Raw genomic sequence first — 17797 nt, forward strand, 5'->3', positions numbered from 1 at the left:
GCCTGTGAGCCATGGCCGCTGAGCCTGCGCATCCGGAGCCTGTGCTCCGCAACGGGAGAGGCCACAACGGTGAGAGGCCCGCGTACCGCAAAAAAAAAAAAAAAAATAGAGGCATGTGTTTGTAAAGCAGGTTGTGATTCTTTTGACAACTCTGGGGTGTTCGGTCAAAGTATCCTTCAACCGCATTCCCTTTGGCAGACCCAAAGGTCAGAAATGGAAAGATCAGACTTTCCGCCGGTAAAATCCCCTAAAATCCAAGCTGATTTTGCCCTCTCGTCCAGTCAGTAAAAGGAAACCAGAGCAGCATGCAATGCCTCAGAAAGCTATGCGTGAATGCAGTTTACAATACGCTTACACTCGCACGTGGTAACAGCCTATTTAAGACAGGGCACTTTCTAGGGTCAAGGCCCCTGCTAAGGAGGAGGTGATCAAAGTGGGGAGCCTCCAAGGAAGCAGAACCCTTGTGGCCTGCTGGTATCCTCCTGTGAAAGGTTTTGTGCAGCTGTGCAGAGGTGGCTCCAGAAAGTCTCCAGGTGGAACCAGAGGCCCCCACTTGGCTAGAAGTGATCTCATGAAGCTTTCCTATGCAAGACACTTCACCTAAGACTGAGAGAACCTCTATTTTCCATACCAAACTGGAACGGTATTATCGAGATGGTGGGGACTAACGCCCTCCCCATTCACCGCGGGGCTTCCCTGCTATATATTGTTTCTTAAAGGTTCCCACTGTTACCATTAAAATCCACTGACAGATTTCAAGTCAGAGGCCTGAGTCAGCACCCACATAGGCAGACAGATATCCCAATTCGATGTGGCTTTGACAGATGCTTCCTCGGCGATTAGATTTCCTACAAATCATGGGCACTGAGTGATGGCTGAACTCTCCTGTTATAATTTTTTTTTTCTTTCTTTTCACTTTTCCCCCCTCTTCTCTCTTCCTCTCCTGCTTTCCAGCAGCACCCATGGCATCTACGATGTTTAGCCCCTAGAGGCATGTGCAGGCTCTAAGAGGTGATGGGCAGCCTGCTTCAGAGAGAATCTTCTCCAATCATTCACAGATGTCGAGGACTGAGATGGGTCTTAGAAATCATCTGGCCCAACCCTTTCATCACCTACTTTCTCCTGCTTCCTGAAGTCCTAGTAACACATAGCACTTAGGAGAGAACTTTAGAAAGCTACACCTTCCAATTATAGCACCAATTTTCCGGCGTGGAACTCTGAGGTTAGGTAATTCCAAACTTAGCCTACCCTGACACTCCCCTCTACCCATTCTCTGTTCAGACTTCAAATAGCATTTGGGCACCTACTGACTTCTTCCACTTCTATAATAAACTCCTTATGGGCAGCCAACTTCCTGCTTCTCATAATGTCAAGCACAGGGCTTTCTTTGCACTTAGCAAAGAATATTTGTCCAGATATGTTTGACAAATAAAATATGACCATTCCTTCTACGGAGAAACCTGACATCTGCTTGAACATGAAAGAAATATAACATTGATCCTCTGTCCCAGTTCCTGTCCACTTCTACTAGCTGTACCCATGCTGTTCAAGCCCCTCACCTAGGCAGCCTCTGTCCCTATTGTTAAAGTACAATACAGGGCCTTCTCCTTTATTATGCAAACAATAAGGTTCTTCTTTCAGGATTTCCTTCAGAAAGTCTCTCCATTATTTTATGTATCTTTCTTAAAATGTGATAATTCTCCTTAGCCCAGGGTTAAGAGGTATCAAGAATCATAGGATAGTGAGTTGTCCCCAGCCCACCATGAAGCCTGTGAGGTCACCAAACCCATCATGATTCTGTAACATCATCCCTCCAACAGGGTATGTGAGAGCTTTGTCCTCCATACATCTCATCTGAAATCGAAATCCAGGCTTCTACATTTCTATGTACACTTATGTGTCCACACCCAAGTGTGTTCCAAGACCACACTCTCTAAGTGACAGCTGAAGGAGCAATTACAGGCATATTGTCCAAAGAGGTGGGCCTTCTGCTCCAACTGGAACTCAGCTCTACCAGCTCACAGATCCTTTTGGGAAAGTGGAGAAATAAACACTCCCTTCCATGCCTCACTGTAGTAGATTAATGTCAGTCTAGCTGGAAGAAAAATGTTAATGCATATGAGAGGAAACAAGCTGCATGCTTTCCTATTTACGTCCTTTCCAACTGTTTTGAGAGGTGGGAGAGGGAGATATAGCAGGGTGTGACCTGCAACTTCCTGGACCCTGGTGGTCATGTCAACTCCAAGTGCAGAAATGTCTTTTCTAGACTCCTTCCAGCTCACCTCCACTGTGACTACGAGTGAAAGCCATAAGTCAAGCGGGAGCTGCAGGAAGCCATGCTTACTGCACCGTCCAAGAATAAATCGAAAGCTTTTAATAGCAAGAAGTTAAAAATAAAGCAGCCTGTCTGTAAAAATAAATTTCCTAACACTGTGACAAAATAAAGGATGAACAAGTGCTGGGCTGTTCCTTAACCACTCGTGGACGAGCAAGGGAAAAAGGCACACAAGACCCTTTAAATAGTGAGAGCATGGCAAGGTGAAGACAACCTAGAGACCAAATGAGCTACTAAACTAAACCTGGCGGTTGCAAAGATCTTAGGAATTCAACTGTATTTTTTTAAGAATGAGAGGAGTGTGTCAGGATCAATACTCAAATGGAGGCTAGTGTCCCAAGATTAAATTTAAAACATTTTATCAAGAACCAGCAGAAGTCATAAAGATGAAATGAGTGGCCACGTGTAGAGAACGGCATACCTGGCACAAAGGTTAGCACTCAATAAATGATACCTGTTGTTTTCCCTGATCCTTTCTATTTCCGGAACTGCTCCCTTTACACCCTCTGGGGTGGAAGAGGGTGTGGTCTTTATGCATAAGCTCCAAGCACCGCAGGGGACACGTATATGTGAGTTGTGACTCTTACAGGATGTAAGGGGAAAACCTTGGATCTCCTAGGGTTCCAGGAGGCGCTTGCTGGGAAGAGCCAGAATTCACAAAAAGAAAAAGCAATGGCTGAGGAACTGAAATTCAACATGGAATGCCCTCCATCCCTGAACCTGCTGTACCTTTTTGGTCCTTCTCTGGTAGGCGAAAGCAATATCCTGTCTCTGTGCATTGCTGCGGTTGGTCAAAATGTTGACGATGGTGACCTCATCCACACCTATGAAGACACAAGTAGGGAGTAGTTACTCAGCCATATGCTCTAGTTCTCTGGGCTTACATAGAAGGTTTTAAGCATTTTTTCAACCTGAAATGTATATATTAGTCCCTAAAGTGAAATGCCAAGACATTAAGATGTTTTCTTTCTTTTTGTCAGCACCCTCCACCCAACATGTATACCCTCTTTTCTGTTTTTCCTAACAGCCTCAAACCTCAAGTCTAAATGGACCTTTTTAAGTATCTGTATTAAAAAACCAAAAATAACAACAACAAAAAACTATTTCATTCATAAATTGGGTTTCTGGACTCAACAGTACGAGGTGCATTTGTGGGGCTTTGGCAGTCCCATGGAACAACAAAGATTTAGAAAGATTTTAAAGGAAGGTCCCCGAATTACCATTTAACTGAGGTTTTAATAGACAGTAACCGCGACCTGAAGTAATACAGACAATTATTTATATTTATTGCAGGATTATGGCTATATAAGCAGCTAGGTACAATTTCTATAATTATATAAAATGTCATGACAAATGAGTCAGATTTAATATGGCAGTTGTATTTTAATAGCATAACTGATTAATACAATCCTACTTACTGAAGACTAAATTGTTTTGTAAGGAAAATAAATGTTCCACTGCTTTTAATATTCAATAGGCAATTTTAATAATCAATTTTGTAACTTTATTAAAAAGAATAATGTTTTAATCTAAATCTAAACTGGGAGTTTTGAAGTACCACCGAAATATTTTAGTACCTATTTTAATTGGAACATGTGTATTTACAAAGATAAGCAATGCCTTCTGGTATCTGAAAGTTTCCAATTTTATATCAGAAATACTCTTAACATGCCATTTAACTTAAGGAAGCACTATTTTAAGAATTCAGAAAGTGAAGGTCTCTCTCCTGACTGATTATGAACTTTGTTTAATAAAAAGAAGTCTTTGCCATAACTGGATAGGTAATTCCTGAGTGAGAAAGAGCAGAGTGGTTAAGCCTCCAGGGTCACACGTGAACTGCGAACAGCCCAGCCTATAGGAAATCAGGAGTTCCAAAGCAACAGAAAGGTCAGAACGATAATACTCTGAGACAGAGGCAATGAGCAGACTTACAAAGAAGGTATTCTAAACTCTCAAGTGTGTTAGAAAGATCAAAAAGCAGAAAGTTAGAATTTCTGGGTATAAAAATAAGTAACATTTTTGTATTTACATACTCATTTTTAAGTGAATTCATACCAATACGTTAGTTACCTTAACTGCAGCATTTATACCTTCAGCTCTGATTTTCAGAGTAGCCGGTGTCAACGTAGAAACCCAACTGCTGAATATGAGATCGTTTCAAAGATGCTTATTTTGGCAAAAAATAAAGGGGGAAAATGTCTAATAGTAGATTGATTAAATAAATGTTTTTGTCCTTATAGTGGGATAATATACAGACATTTAAAATGACGGTATAGGGCTTCCCTGGTGGCGCAGTGGTTGAGAGTCCGCCTGCCGATGCAGGGGACACGGGTTCATGCCCCAGTCTGGGAAGATCCCATATGCTGCAGAGCAGCTGGACCCGTTAGCCATGGCCGCTGGGCCTGCGCGTCCGGAGCCTGTGCTCCGCAGTAGGAGAGGCCACAGCAGTGAGAGGCCCACGTATGGCCAAAAAAAAAAAAAAATATGTATAAAATAGATAAGCAACAAGGATATACCGTACAGCACAGGGAATTATAGCCATTATCTTGTAATAACCTATAATGGAGTATAATTTGCAAAAATACCAAATCACTATGTTATATACCTGAAACTAATATAATATTGTAAATCAACTGTACTTCAATTTTAAAAATTAAAGAAAATTTAAAAAAAAACACAGCTCCCTGGGCCTCCCTGCCCTCTGAGATATGATTAAAGAATCTTGTGGACTTTGGACCTGGGAAGCAGCATTTCAACCAGCTCCCTGGTGATTCTTTATTTGAGAATCGCCAACAGAGATGGAAAAGCATGGGTGGGAAGTGGAAAGGTCATTGGAAATCTGCCTGTGTATAAGACTATTAAATCGCTTCTACCAACTGCTTCTGTGAGGTGCAGGGTCAACTACAATCTTAGGGAAAGAAATGCTTACCTTTGTTCAAACAACCCTGGTAAGAAATAACACCTGAAAAGAGCTCACGCCACAAACTTCAGTGCAGCCCCCTGTTCTTAGTCATTGAAACAAACCTCTCTTAGCAACCAAACAATGAACCTTTCTGTTCATAGCAGCTTAGCATTCAGCCAACAGAGTCAGAATACAATCCAGTTACTGGAAATCCCCGTAAAGAGCCTGGGTGGTTAACCTGAATCTCACCTGGGACTCAGCAACAACTAGAGCCTGAAGGCATCTAAGTGTATTTTACCTGAATTACTTACCCAACAAACAGACTGCTGCAATGCAGCATCGAGCATGCTGGGACCCCTCACCAATGAAAGATCTGATACACTGCACAGATGCTAATGCCAGCAACTACAAAGAAAGTAAATGGAGACTATTTCTGCCAGTGGAAGCCCCCTCCTCCTTCCGAGGGCCTCACCTGCATCAGCTGCTCCTCCCATACCACTGTGCGCAAGTTTCAAATTGAACTAGAAAGAGGAAAATAAATCATAGTGCCCAGGATCGATGGCCTACTCAAAGCCATGGAAGGCACGTCCTGTGTTGGAACCCCAGAATGCACACATCTGCCAGTGGGATTTCACCATCTTATCTTCAGAACAGTGCTGCTTCCTCTCGACCTGGCATCATAACTGGTGAGACGGTTTATTCCTGTGGAAAACAGTCCAGTCCAGGTTGAAGCTGCAAGGGTCATCTGGTGACTCACCACTCCTGCCCAGGATGCAGCTGAAGGATGAGGGCTGAACGTTCAGCTACCTATGTCAGCACAATCACCGTCAACAAATGCACAGCAAGTGCCAGTACACCAGGAAAGCTTTACATTTAAACAAGGTTAACGTAGGTGCAGACGACGGCAGATGAGGCTCTGCCTCTCTGGATTTGCACTTTCCGATTGCTCCTGTGCCAGTGAGAAGGGAAGTTTCTGCTGAGGGAAGGAGCCCAGGGTCGAAAAGAAACTGCGTGGATGAAGCAAACGCATAAAGAAAACAATAAATGTGAATAATGCCTATTTTCCCATCCCATTCCTCTTGTGTTTGATACAGAAGGTCACAAAGTAATCCAAGCAAAGCCTCACATTGGGAAACAATGACATGGGTGCAGGATCCCACAGAATGTGGGGGAGAACACAGTAAATTCTGTGATTCAGGCAGATTTTTTTTTAATGCCTTTCTTAAATTTAATTTTTATTTTACACTGGAGTATAGTTAATTTACAATGTTGTGTTTCAGGTGTACAGCAAAGTGATTCAGTTATACATGTTTATATACATATATCCATTCTTTTTCAGATTCTTTTCCCATATAGGTTATTATAGAATACTTAATAGAGTTCCCTGTGCCATACAGTAGGTCCTTGCTGATTATCTATTTTATATATAGTAGTGTGTATATGTTAATCCCAACCTCCTAACTTATCCCTCCCCCCAACCTTTCCCCTTTGGTAACCGTAAGTTTATTTTCGAAGGCTTGTGAGTCTGTTTCTGTTTTGTAAATAAGTTCACTTGTATCATCTTTTTAGATTCTACATATAAGTGATATCATATGATACTTGTCTTTCTCTGTCTGACTTACTGCACTTAGTACGATAATCTCTAGGTTCACCCATGTTGCTGCAAATGGCATTATCTCATTCTTTTTTATGGCTGAGTAATATTCCATTGTATGTATGTACCACATCTTCTTTATCCAATCCTCTGTTGAGGGACATTAAATGTCTTTTCAACACTAAAAGAAGTTAAGATTTTCAAGACTGGTGAGGAACTAAGACACAAATTTATCTGGCTCCTGATGGAAAGCAGCACGAAAGTTTTTAAGCATTTTTTCCTTGAATGAAAATGGCCAACTAATCTTATCAGCTAACTACAGAAATGCTTCCCACACTCTAGGGCATCTGAAAAAAAATCAGTCCCTGTTCTAAGTGCTAGTCACCTGAAGCCACAGCTTCGGCAAGTGATGCCATGGGAAGGCACCGCTGACAGCAGGGCTCACATAGAAAACTGTGGGGTCGTGGGTTCCTTAAAACATCAGCCATATTTTTAAAACAAAGAACACTTGCAGTCTAAAATAACGGCTGAATCCAAACCCACAAAATGGGCCTCCTGGAGTCTCCTCCTCTCCGCGGGTGGAAACCCCAATCAGCTCCACATCTGGCACTGCATGGAAAATGTGCATCTTTACTGTTCATGGCCAGGAACCAAGAGGCCATTCTGCACAGGATCTGACTCACATCTGCCAAGGCACACTGACTGCACAGAGAAAACAGATTTCATTGTGTTTGATAAAGGACTCAGGAGGCCCTCCAGGCAGGGCTGACTGACTAGTTAGAAGATAAAGGAAAACTGCCCAGATCCGCTCCTTATCTAGATCACAGGTAAAACCGGGACTTGGCTTAGGTTACTGGGCATATCAGTATCAAACCTCAGAAACCATCTTTACAACAAGGTCACAGGCAGGCCACAGAGAGCAGAAGGCACAGACCCATGGGTTTTATTTTATTATAATATTGATAGTATCAACCATTCACTGAGTACCTACATGCCAGGCATTTTACAAGGTGCTTTGTACAAAGCTCTCTTGCAATTGTCATCCTGTCCATGTGCGATGGGTGTTAGTGTCATCCCCATTGTACCAATGAGGAAAAGACGAGGACTCACCCAAGGTCACACAAGCAAGTCACTTGCAGAGCTGGGATTCAAACCAGGATTAAATATCTACGTTGGGCTATTCTGCCTCCTATTACAGAAAATAATCCAAAACTTGAAAATAAGGCAAAAGGAAGGGAACATGTCTTCCCAGTGTGGCTAAAAGGCCCATCCAAGACTGTTTCTCCAGGGCACGCTCTCACTCAACTTGCTACTCACTACTGATCACGGCATAGGCTCTATGGGGTTATGTGTTAACCTGTAGATTTTGGTCCAGTAGAAAGGATAGCCCCCAAGATTATGGCTTCAGTGCCCTGAAGGACATTAACGGTCTTGTATCCAGCCTAGCAATCTTCTTCCAACATTCTTTCCTCAGTGTTTATAAACACCTAGTCTCTCAAATTTCCCTTTTAACCAGCCCTATCTCAATGAATTAAATAAATGTTTGCCACGTGTTTATCCTATATCTCTATGAGTCACGTTTGTACCTTTTTGAATTATAATCTGGTACTTCTTTCTACCACACTCCTCCATCTTGTTGCTAAAAAGGACTGGAGACAGTAACGTGTCTATTTGTCTACAGAACTGGACTTACTGTTTAGACCATACAAATGTACACCCGTTGAGTAATCTGTAGATAATGATTTGCCACCCAGTAACAATGCGTGGCCACTGAGCTAACCCAACTGAGGTTTTCTTCAAGAGAAAGAGCTAGAAGACTCTCTTCTGGAAATAGCCATTCATAACTCCGTGGGAGCCTAAAATGCCAGTAAGAGTGATTTTAGAGACAGAGAAACACATGCACGCACACAGACACTCACACACACACTGTTGCCCAAAGTACCCTTCCCACCATCTGCCACGGTGCTGCCTGCCCCGACTCAAGGAAAGCGTGGTTTAGCTAAGTGCCTAAGAAGAGGATTGGGCCCAGAAATCAAATTTCTTCTATTTCCATTCTGCTCTGGTCTCACCTCAGCTGAGTCCCTTAGAAAGGATTTAAGTACAGTCTCCTTGGTAATCCCACTGGGGTATTTTAATAATCTGGAACCCTGTCTGCCTTCTGTGCATAATTACATTTCTGAGATACTCTACAGGACCAGCAGGAAAACACAAAGGCCACTACTCAAGATCGAAATCAAATAAAATTGCAAATGAAGGGTTATGCATAAAATGAAAGCACCAATTTGTGCCCTGTTGCTCTACCAGCTTCCTGAGTCAGAAGTAAAAAAATCTGAACAGATGTAAAAGAAACTGATACCCGCCCTGAACTCAGCCGACAGAGAAGTTACTAGTTATTGTCTCAGCACTGCTGACACCTGAACGTGGTGACTTCCATCGTCCCTGGGTGTCACCGGTATTGGGATTTCCTCATGGAAAAGGGGTAGCCATTTTTTACAGGAAAAAAAAAGCTGACAGGCAGGCAACACATCCGATGCCTACAATGAGAAAGGCACCAGGGACTCCTTCACCCATGTTTCACAGGCTCCTTGGCATGAGTCTGGCATCTACCTACCCCAGTAGACAATGATCATCTTGAAAAAAATCAGAAAATCTGTGCCCTGAGTAAAGGTGGCCGTGACTCAGCACTGGTCCCTCTTTGTTCCCAGCAGTGCTGTAAGAGGAGAATTCAGTCTAAAGTGAGCTTGAACACAAAAGGAAAGTCCTCATCAACGGGAAGGTTTTGTTCCCTCCTGTTCACTTCCAGGATGGTTAGAGTGAGAAGGCCCTGGGCTACGTGGGGCAGAAAGGCCTTTCCCACAAGCGTGCTCACACTCAGGCGTGGGGGTTCTTAGTTTGGGCCCACATCTCCGATGCCGCTCCAGTGGGAGAGAAGCTACTTTTCAGAGCCAATCTGCCTCCTGGCATCTTCAAGAGAATACATTCCTGGTCTTCCCTGGTGGCTCAGTGGTTGAGAGTCCGCCTGCCGATGCAGGGGACACGGGTTCGTGCCCCGGTCCGGGAAGATCCCACATGCCGCGGAGCGGCTGGGCCCGTGAGCCACGGCCGCTGGGCCTGCGCGTCCGGAGCCTATGCTCCGCAACGGGAGAGGCCACAACAGTGAGAGGCCCACGTACCGCAAAAAAAAGAGAGAATACATTCCTCATTGCTGTCTCAGCTAAATGAATATACCTCCAGGTGTGCAGGTGAAACCAAAAATACATATCCTGGCTTGCTTCCCACTGCCATGGGATGTTAAGTCTTTCGGCCACGCTGGAAATCTTAAGCAGCTCCATTTCCGAAGTATAAGAAAAAAATAAGCGCAGAAACTTGCTGCCGTATGCTTCTATACTTGTGCTTATAAGGGAGGGAAAAATCACCCGCTTCTGCAACCCTTCCGGAGAACACAAATACTGCTAAAATCAAAACTGGCAATAATAATAGGGCAATTCATTACCCTCCCCTTCCAGAGAGAGACCGAAGCTGTACCAGTTTATTGGCACTTACACTAACTCCGGGGTTGTGCTGCTTCTAATTACAATCTATTTTATGTAGTCTAGATTCATCCTTTTCTAATTTAGCTGACTTTCCTTTCTAGTTATTTGGACCCATATGGTAAACCATTCACAGCTGTGTTGTACACTCTGCAGTATATATTTAACCCAAGGCCAATCTAGACCAAGAGACTCCTACAGATCTAAGTCTCAGAAACCTCTTGTTAATTAAGCAATATTACTACTTTTGCATGGCTTTATTCAGTTTCTAACTAGACATTAATTAAGGTAAGTAATTGCAGAGTCTACCTCAAGCCAGAGCATACACAAAGCAATCCTCCATTTGGTTTAGGTGACATGCTCAGGGAACACTGAGATCCCTTCAAACCAAAAACAAAGCAAACTTACAAGTGTGAGCTAAATTCCTTTTGGAAAAAAGGATCAAAGCTTACTAGGGGACTGTTAATCCTTCGGGGATATGGTCCGGATTCTGGAACTGCCTTCTGCTGCCTTCTCTTGCCAGCCACATATCCTGACTCTGCACTCACCTGTATGCCGGTATCTGTGTACATTTTCACTACTATTCAGGTTAAATATGTACTTTTTCACATGATCCCAGGGGCCTGGGCATTAGAAAAGTTTAATGAAATAAAGTCGTTGCCCTCAAGGAGCTCACTTTCTGGTGGGAGAGACAAACCCATAGATAAATAACCATAACACAATGTGGCAAGAGCTATAAATGAGACACAGATCAAGGAATAAATGATTCTGCCTCCCACTTAGAGAAAGCTCGGAGAAGAGGCGGTGCATCAGCTCAGGCCAAGATGAGTGGGAACTGCCTGGATGTCAGAAGTGCGCCAACACTCCCACTAGAAGCGGGCTGCACACTCCTGAGAGAGCAAAGGCTCTGTTTGTGGCACCGAATAGCCTGGAGATGAAGCTAGACAGAGAATCTGCAATGGATGAGGCAAGGAGGCCTGTAAAAATAAGGACAGGGACTTCCCTGGTGGCGCAGTGGGTAAGACTCCGCACTCCCAATGCAGGGGGCCCGGGTCAGGGAAATAGATCTCACATGCATGCCACAACTAAGAGTTCACGTGCCACAACTAAGGAGCCCACCTGCAGCAACTAAGACCCGGCACAACCAAATAAATAAATATTTTATAAATAAATAAGGACAAATGCCCTAGCAGCTCACGTGAGAGATAAGGGCAGAGGAGAAGGGAGGGATAAGAGCTGTTTTGGGGCCTTCTGACCAGTCTAGGCAGCACCAGCCTATAGATGTCACCCAGGTCTGCCCCTCCTAACTCTCTCCACTGCAGGCCTGCCTCGGTTTACAATCCTTGGGTTTAAGAGCAGTGAGTAACCCTAGGCCACAGCTGACTTGCTCACAGCCCTTCTGCCTGCGAGTACTCAGATAGGGAAGCGGACGTACATCAGGCAGTACAGGTAATGCCCAGCATGCTCTACACTCGGCACACGCACACACACGTGCGCACACACACCTGGGCTACCCTGAGAGGGGAGGCCCAGAGGGTCATCTTTTCACGGTCCTTTGGCTTTGTTTGTATCAGCATTTGAGGTTTACCCTGTTTCCTTGGATGTCAGGGAAACACCAATTAATTTGCATTGTATTCTCCTGGAAAAGGGTTTGAGACAGAGCCAGTTAAGGTGGGGCATGAGCTTCCTAATTACACTTAAAGTGAAAGGCATTCTAAAAGGGAAGGTAAGATCTTAATTAGCTCATTTTTTTTAAACTAGTGTTAGTATCTAAAAAGATCAAGGGGAAGGAGAAAAAACCAAAAGGAATGTGAGTTTCCCAACTACAGCTGACCCTCGAACAACTGGAGGGTTTGGGGTGCCGATACCCCCAACAGCAGAAAATCCACATATAATTTATAGTCGGCCCTCCTTATCCTCAGTTCCATATCTGTGGATCCAACCAACCTCTGACCGCGTAGCACCGTAGTACTTAGCGTTGAAAAACCTCCACGTGTAAGTGGAGTTCAAACCCATGTTGTTCAACTACGATGACTTCATTTTTGTTTTTAATTTAGTTTACTGCTTTCTGTTATGAAGGTAATACATGTCACCACAGAAAAATTGGAAAAAACAGAATATACCGAAAACACAGGAAAAGAATCAATTACCCATAATTCTATATATCAGTTAATAATGCCTTTTATCTTTTTCTTTCTGACATAAAAAAAAATTGTGGTGGTATGATCATGCTGTATACACTATCTTATGTCCATTTCCTACGCAACTGACAAATTCAAGGTGAAATATGAGCGTTGCAAAATTGACTGTGGTGATGGCTGTACAATTCAGTGGATATACTAAAAAAACTGAATTGTACATTTTATATAGGTGAATTGTATGAGATGTGAATTATATCTCAATAACAATGTAAAAAAATTGTTTACAAACTTTACTTCTCATGTCTTGGTGACATTCTACAGACATTCTATGCAATATAAAGGCAGTTACCATAATGTACTAAGTCACTCTCCAACTAGAAGATGGATCTAGGTTTGTCACCATCATAACCAATGCTGATACAGCACAGGGAGATCAGCTCAGTGCTTTGTGACCACCTAGAGGGGTGGGATAGGGAGGGTGGGAGGGACCGAGATCCAAAAGGGAAGAGATATGGGGACATATGTATATGTATAACTGATTCACTTTGTTATAAAGCAGAAACTGACACACCATTGTAAAGCAATTATACTCTAATAAAGATGTGAAAAAAAGTAATAACCAATGCTGATAATAAAATCTTTGTTACAACTCAGAACTCTGTATAGCTATCATATTCTTTCCTCTCGAGTTTCCTAGAAGGATTTAAGGTTCTAAATATACCAACAATCTAGAAACTATTTTAAAGGACCAACAGACTTAACTCAAGAAAAATCAGTTACTCTTTAAAATCACTAGGCACCAAAAACAAATAATAAAAAGCAGTCTTAAGTGGGACCCACCGGGCATTAAGTTTGGGAGAGAAGAAGACAGGAGACCAAAAGCCGGACCCACAAATATAACATGTATCTGACACCCATAGAATCACAGCTAGAAAATGTTCTCATGCCTGAAAACAACTCACGGCAAAGTAAAAAGTCCAACCCTGGCAGGTGGGTAGCATAACACTGGGGTGCTTGAGAGCACAGCCCTGGGGCTGGAAAGAGTCGTGTTAAAACCCCTATCTGAACCACAGCCAAGAGACCTGGAGCATGTTAATCCTAAATTATGTCCGCCATAAACTGGGGACGATAGCACCCTACACGAGAGGATTAATCTGAAGTTCACCTAGGAAGAATGTTCCTGAAGTGCCTGGTGCCACGCCAGCCCATAATCAGCAGCACTCAATAAGCAGCTGCAACCCTAATAATGGTGATGTCATCTGCACTTGACCAAACTGGAATGCAGGAATCCAGATCTTAGCCCTCCAGATGTTTCTGCTTAGAAACTACAGTATTTTTCTAACTCAGAAAGCGCCTGAAGGTATTTTTATTACCCTGGGAGTTTCAGCTGTTACCAGAGTTCATTTGCGCAATCTTTACATTCCAGTGTGCTAAAAGCTTTCTCATGCAGGGATAAAAGCAGCCTTTGTCTCAAGCTTGTAAAAGGCACCATCTTTGTCAGATGACATAACTGTTAAACTTCGGTTATATCTCTACAATGGCTAGTTGGGAAACCCCAGGAATGCAAGCACATTCAAATAGTGAGAAGGTGAGTTTTTAGGAGAGCGGATTGCGTGTGTGTGTGTGTGTGTGTGTGTGTGAGCGGACTGTGTGTGTGTGTGTGTGTGTGTGTTAAGGTGACATATTTTGAGTATTATCTATATGCCAGGCACCATGCTAAGAGCTTCCTACTTCACAACAACCCTGTGAGGTGGGAACTTTCATTAGCCCTCCTTCTACAGTAAGGAAGCTGAGGCTTAAGAAAGTTAAATGTTTTCCCAGAGTCAGACAGCTAGTAAATTAGTGGTAGAGCTAAGATTTGAACCCACGAACACATATGCTCTCATCCACTAGGCTCCACCAAGTAGAACTGACTGCAGGGAGGTAAGCCCTGCAGACTTTAGTTTCATTTTCTGACTAGTGACTTCCTGACTTCCCAGCTTGGCCTTTGACAAGTATGGTCATTTAAAAGCACCAAAAAAGATGGCTTTTGGAAGGTAGTTAGTTGTCCAGGCCGCCCGTAGTGGGAGGTGCCCACAATGTCCCCATGGAAACGAAGGCTGCTTTGAGGCCAGTGACGCAAACCTATGTCCTATTAGAACCACAGGACGTAAAGGATCTTTCTGCACTCCTTCCTATCCCTGGAAACACAGTCACCAGTTTTTCCAAGGGTTCTAGGAAAAGTGACTATGCAATTTATCCTGCAAAACAAGACAATTCGGAGGGCGAAAGGGGGCACAATCAGTATATATGCCGGCATAACGGGGACACATGTCCACGCCAATTTTAGGGCCCCAGGTCACCCTGACTGAGGTCCCCAGTCTGTCAGTGACCCGTATGTGAATTGTATGCATGTGTCAATAAGTAAAAGCACTCCATCGTCCTAATGTCCCACAACTCGTCAGCAGGGGATGAACAAGCACCCACTCTGGCTGCTGGATCACATACGTGTCTCAATCTAGCCTCATATGAAAAGAAGCACTTTGTCCAAAAGGGGAAAAGAGTGTGGTGAATCACAAGCATCACTACAATAATCACAGTGTTTCCAAGGATCCAGGGATGGGGCAACCCCAAAGGTACATGCTTCGTTAACGTAAGCCAAAGAAGTCTGAACGCTGGCTTTTGTGGATACAGAAAACAGCACGATGACCTGAACAGGCCCTTGCTCAACAGGCCCTCACTCAACTCTTACCCAATTAAATGCTTTATCTGCTTTACTTCAGAACAGAGGCTTTTATGCCTCCTTGTCCTCTCTTACTCATCCTGGAACTCTAGGAAATACAATCATCCCGACAGCTCTTCAAACCCAAGCTCCAGGCCTGAGGAGGGGCGTAATAACTTGTGGAGCTAATAAAAAAAAAAAAAAAAAAGAAGTCCGAATTTTTCGCTCATTAGATCAATCTGAGATCAAAGCAGTAAAATGTTCCCAGCATTTTTCCAAGAAATGTAATAAAATTCAAGGGGATTTAGGACCAAAAAGAGACCCTTAGGGATCACCATGACCAAATTCTTCCTTATAGAAGGGGCAGTGAGGCCTCAAAGTGAAGAGCTCAGCCCAAAGCACACACCCAGGGGATCAGCCCTCCTGGCCCTCAGCTAAAGCCTATTTCCATGTCACTGTGCTATTCGGTGATTTAGTTTCTCATGTTTTAAATCTTCTTCTCTCCAAAGAGAGGAGGGAGGGAGGGAGAAAGAGGGGGAACGAAGGAGAGAAGGATGGGGTGGGGTAGGTTTTGATCGCTCCATTAAAGCTTGATGACGATTTCAAATGACCAATATATGAAGATTCAAGAAAGAGACTAAAAACCCTTTGGTCAGTGTTTGACAAGGAGGACAAATGGATGGCCTACCTTTAGTCTTGATGGCTGTCTCAATGTTCAGAGCATCCCGCTCCGCATCAAAGTTGGTGTACGCTTTGACTGACCCGTACGCACTTGGAGGTGTGGAGTGCTGAGGTTAAAAGACAAACACACTTCAATCCCACATATTTAAAATCCTCTTGTTGAAATGTCAATTCCTAAAATTTTTTTCCCTATTGTTTCTTTTAATAATTCGCATCATTCTTAGGCTAGGTAACTCAGTAAGTATATGAACATGCCATCCCACATAGGATACGAAACTTCCTTATTTCTAATGAGAATTCTTCTTCAAAGGCTCAACTAGTTTAGAATATGATAAATCTATTTCTACATTTCATCTTACTTTTCATGCAAGCTCAAAGGCGGAAAACGCAAAGCTGGGCACTTGAAACCACCCGTTTCTTTGCGGAAGGCTTTGAAGAGCATGAAACTGGGCTGGCCAAAATTTGAAACAAGCTGGAAATGCGGAAATGCCTGAATGACAAGTGTGTTTAGCCAAGTTTTTGCTACAGGCACATGAATTTCCACTGAGCCTGTATCATTGAGCTCACAATTCTTTAAAAAGCAAATGTAGAAATGCCTGCCTGCCTGTCTCGGACTATGAGGTAAGTGAGGGAAGCATCTTCTTCCTGCATCCCCCCCACCTCTGGCCACCGCCGTGGAACCAAGGTGGTCAGGCCACATGGCCCACATCCTCTTCATATCGGCCAGGTTCCGCCGGCTTTCTCTACTCTCTCTACCCTCCATTCTGCTGTCTTTAACACGATCCCCTCTGCCTACTACTCTTCCTAGTATTTTTTTTCTCACTGCCCTTTAAACCATAGGTTCTTCCTTTCTGGTGCTTTTCAAAGCCCATCATCCCTCCAGATCTGATGGACCCTCCCCAGCTCTCCCCACCCCAGACTGAGGTAAGGACAACAGCATGATTCTACATCAGTTCTCCTCCCCAGAGTGTTAACTTCTCTCCTTTGAAATGCACTTACAGCCCTCCTCCTCCCTGCTATCCAGTCCCAAAGCAAAGGACAGACAAAACAGGACTGACAATGTTCTTTAGGTTGGCTGATGGCCAGTGGACCCATCCACCACTACACCGCCTTCAATGTCAAGGCTCCCCATCCCTGCCTCCCCACACTGCACACCTCCCATCACATCATGACTCCGTCTAGGCTCAGTTTCTGGGAATAGTCGGAGACTGAGTTGCCCTGACTTACCTTTCCACCCACACGCATCACGTGACAAGGCACCCCAGCATTTATTAGCAGTGAGGCTGTGCAGGTAGACAACTAAGATGCCATCCTCCCAAATGTCTCCTAGCACAAAGCCACAAATCTAAGTTCAGGGCTGGACAAAATGTTCCAAAATGTACTTGTGACCATCTTGGCCAAATAGTAAATCCAGTTAATACATATAACTGAAACACAGTGGATTATCAAGGTGTTTTCCATGTAATTTCACTACTTAAACTTTCCAGTAAGATTAACTCAATGGGAATAGAGTACACATTCAGGAAAAGGTAATGACAAAGTGTTATTCTGAAATACTTACTATATATGCTATGGTGGCTACAAAATGAGGACAGAAATCTAAGGGAACACATTCTCCTATTTATTAACAATGCCATCAGTTATTTACAAAGGCAGGCAGTCTGGCCATCGAGCCATATCAAATATGGCTTCATATATCAGGTGCTGTGTCATCTCATCCCCAAAACAACAGTGAGTAGGGAAAAGTTTTACATAATTTTATAGTATCTCCGGAAATAAAATTAAATGGATAACTGAACTTACTACCTGTAAAATTCATTTATCTGAAAATCAAGTTATGGAGGTCCAAGTGATGTTTCTCTTCCCTCAAAGTATTGGGGAATACATGACATTTTCTATTGCAGTCCCATCTC

General features: G+C 43.5%; 1 protein-coding gene across 1 annotated transcript in view; it reads right to left on the bottom strand.

Annotated features, from left to right (window-relative positions):
- ANXA2 (annexin A2) overlaps positions 1 to 17797 on the bottom strand; it is a 44361-nt gene that overhangs the window by 13297 nt on the left and 13267 nt on the right. Inside the window, exons 3-4 of the mRNA XM_067748755.1 lie at positions 15892 to 15991; positions 3065 to 3159 (exon numbers count right to left, since the gene is read on the bottom strand). Coding sequence (XP_067604856.1) covers positions 3065 to 3159; positions 15892 to 15991 — 195 coding nt within the window. The remainder of the gene's footprint in view (positions 1 to 3064; positions 3160 to 15891; positions 15992 to 17797) is intronic.

Source organism: Pseudorca crassidens, chromosome 1, assembly GCF_039906515.1.
Source record: "Pseudorca crassidens isolate mPseCra1 chromosome 1, mPseCra1.hap1, whole genome shotgun sequence".
NCBI lineage: Eukaryota > Metazoa > Chordata > Mammalia > Artiodactyla > Delphinidae > Pseudorca > Pseudorca crassidens.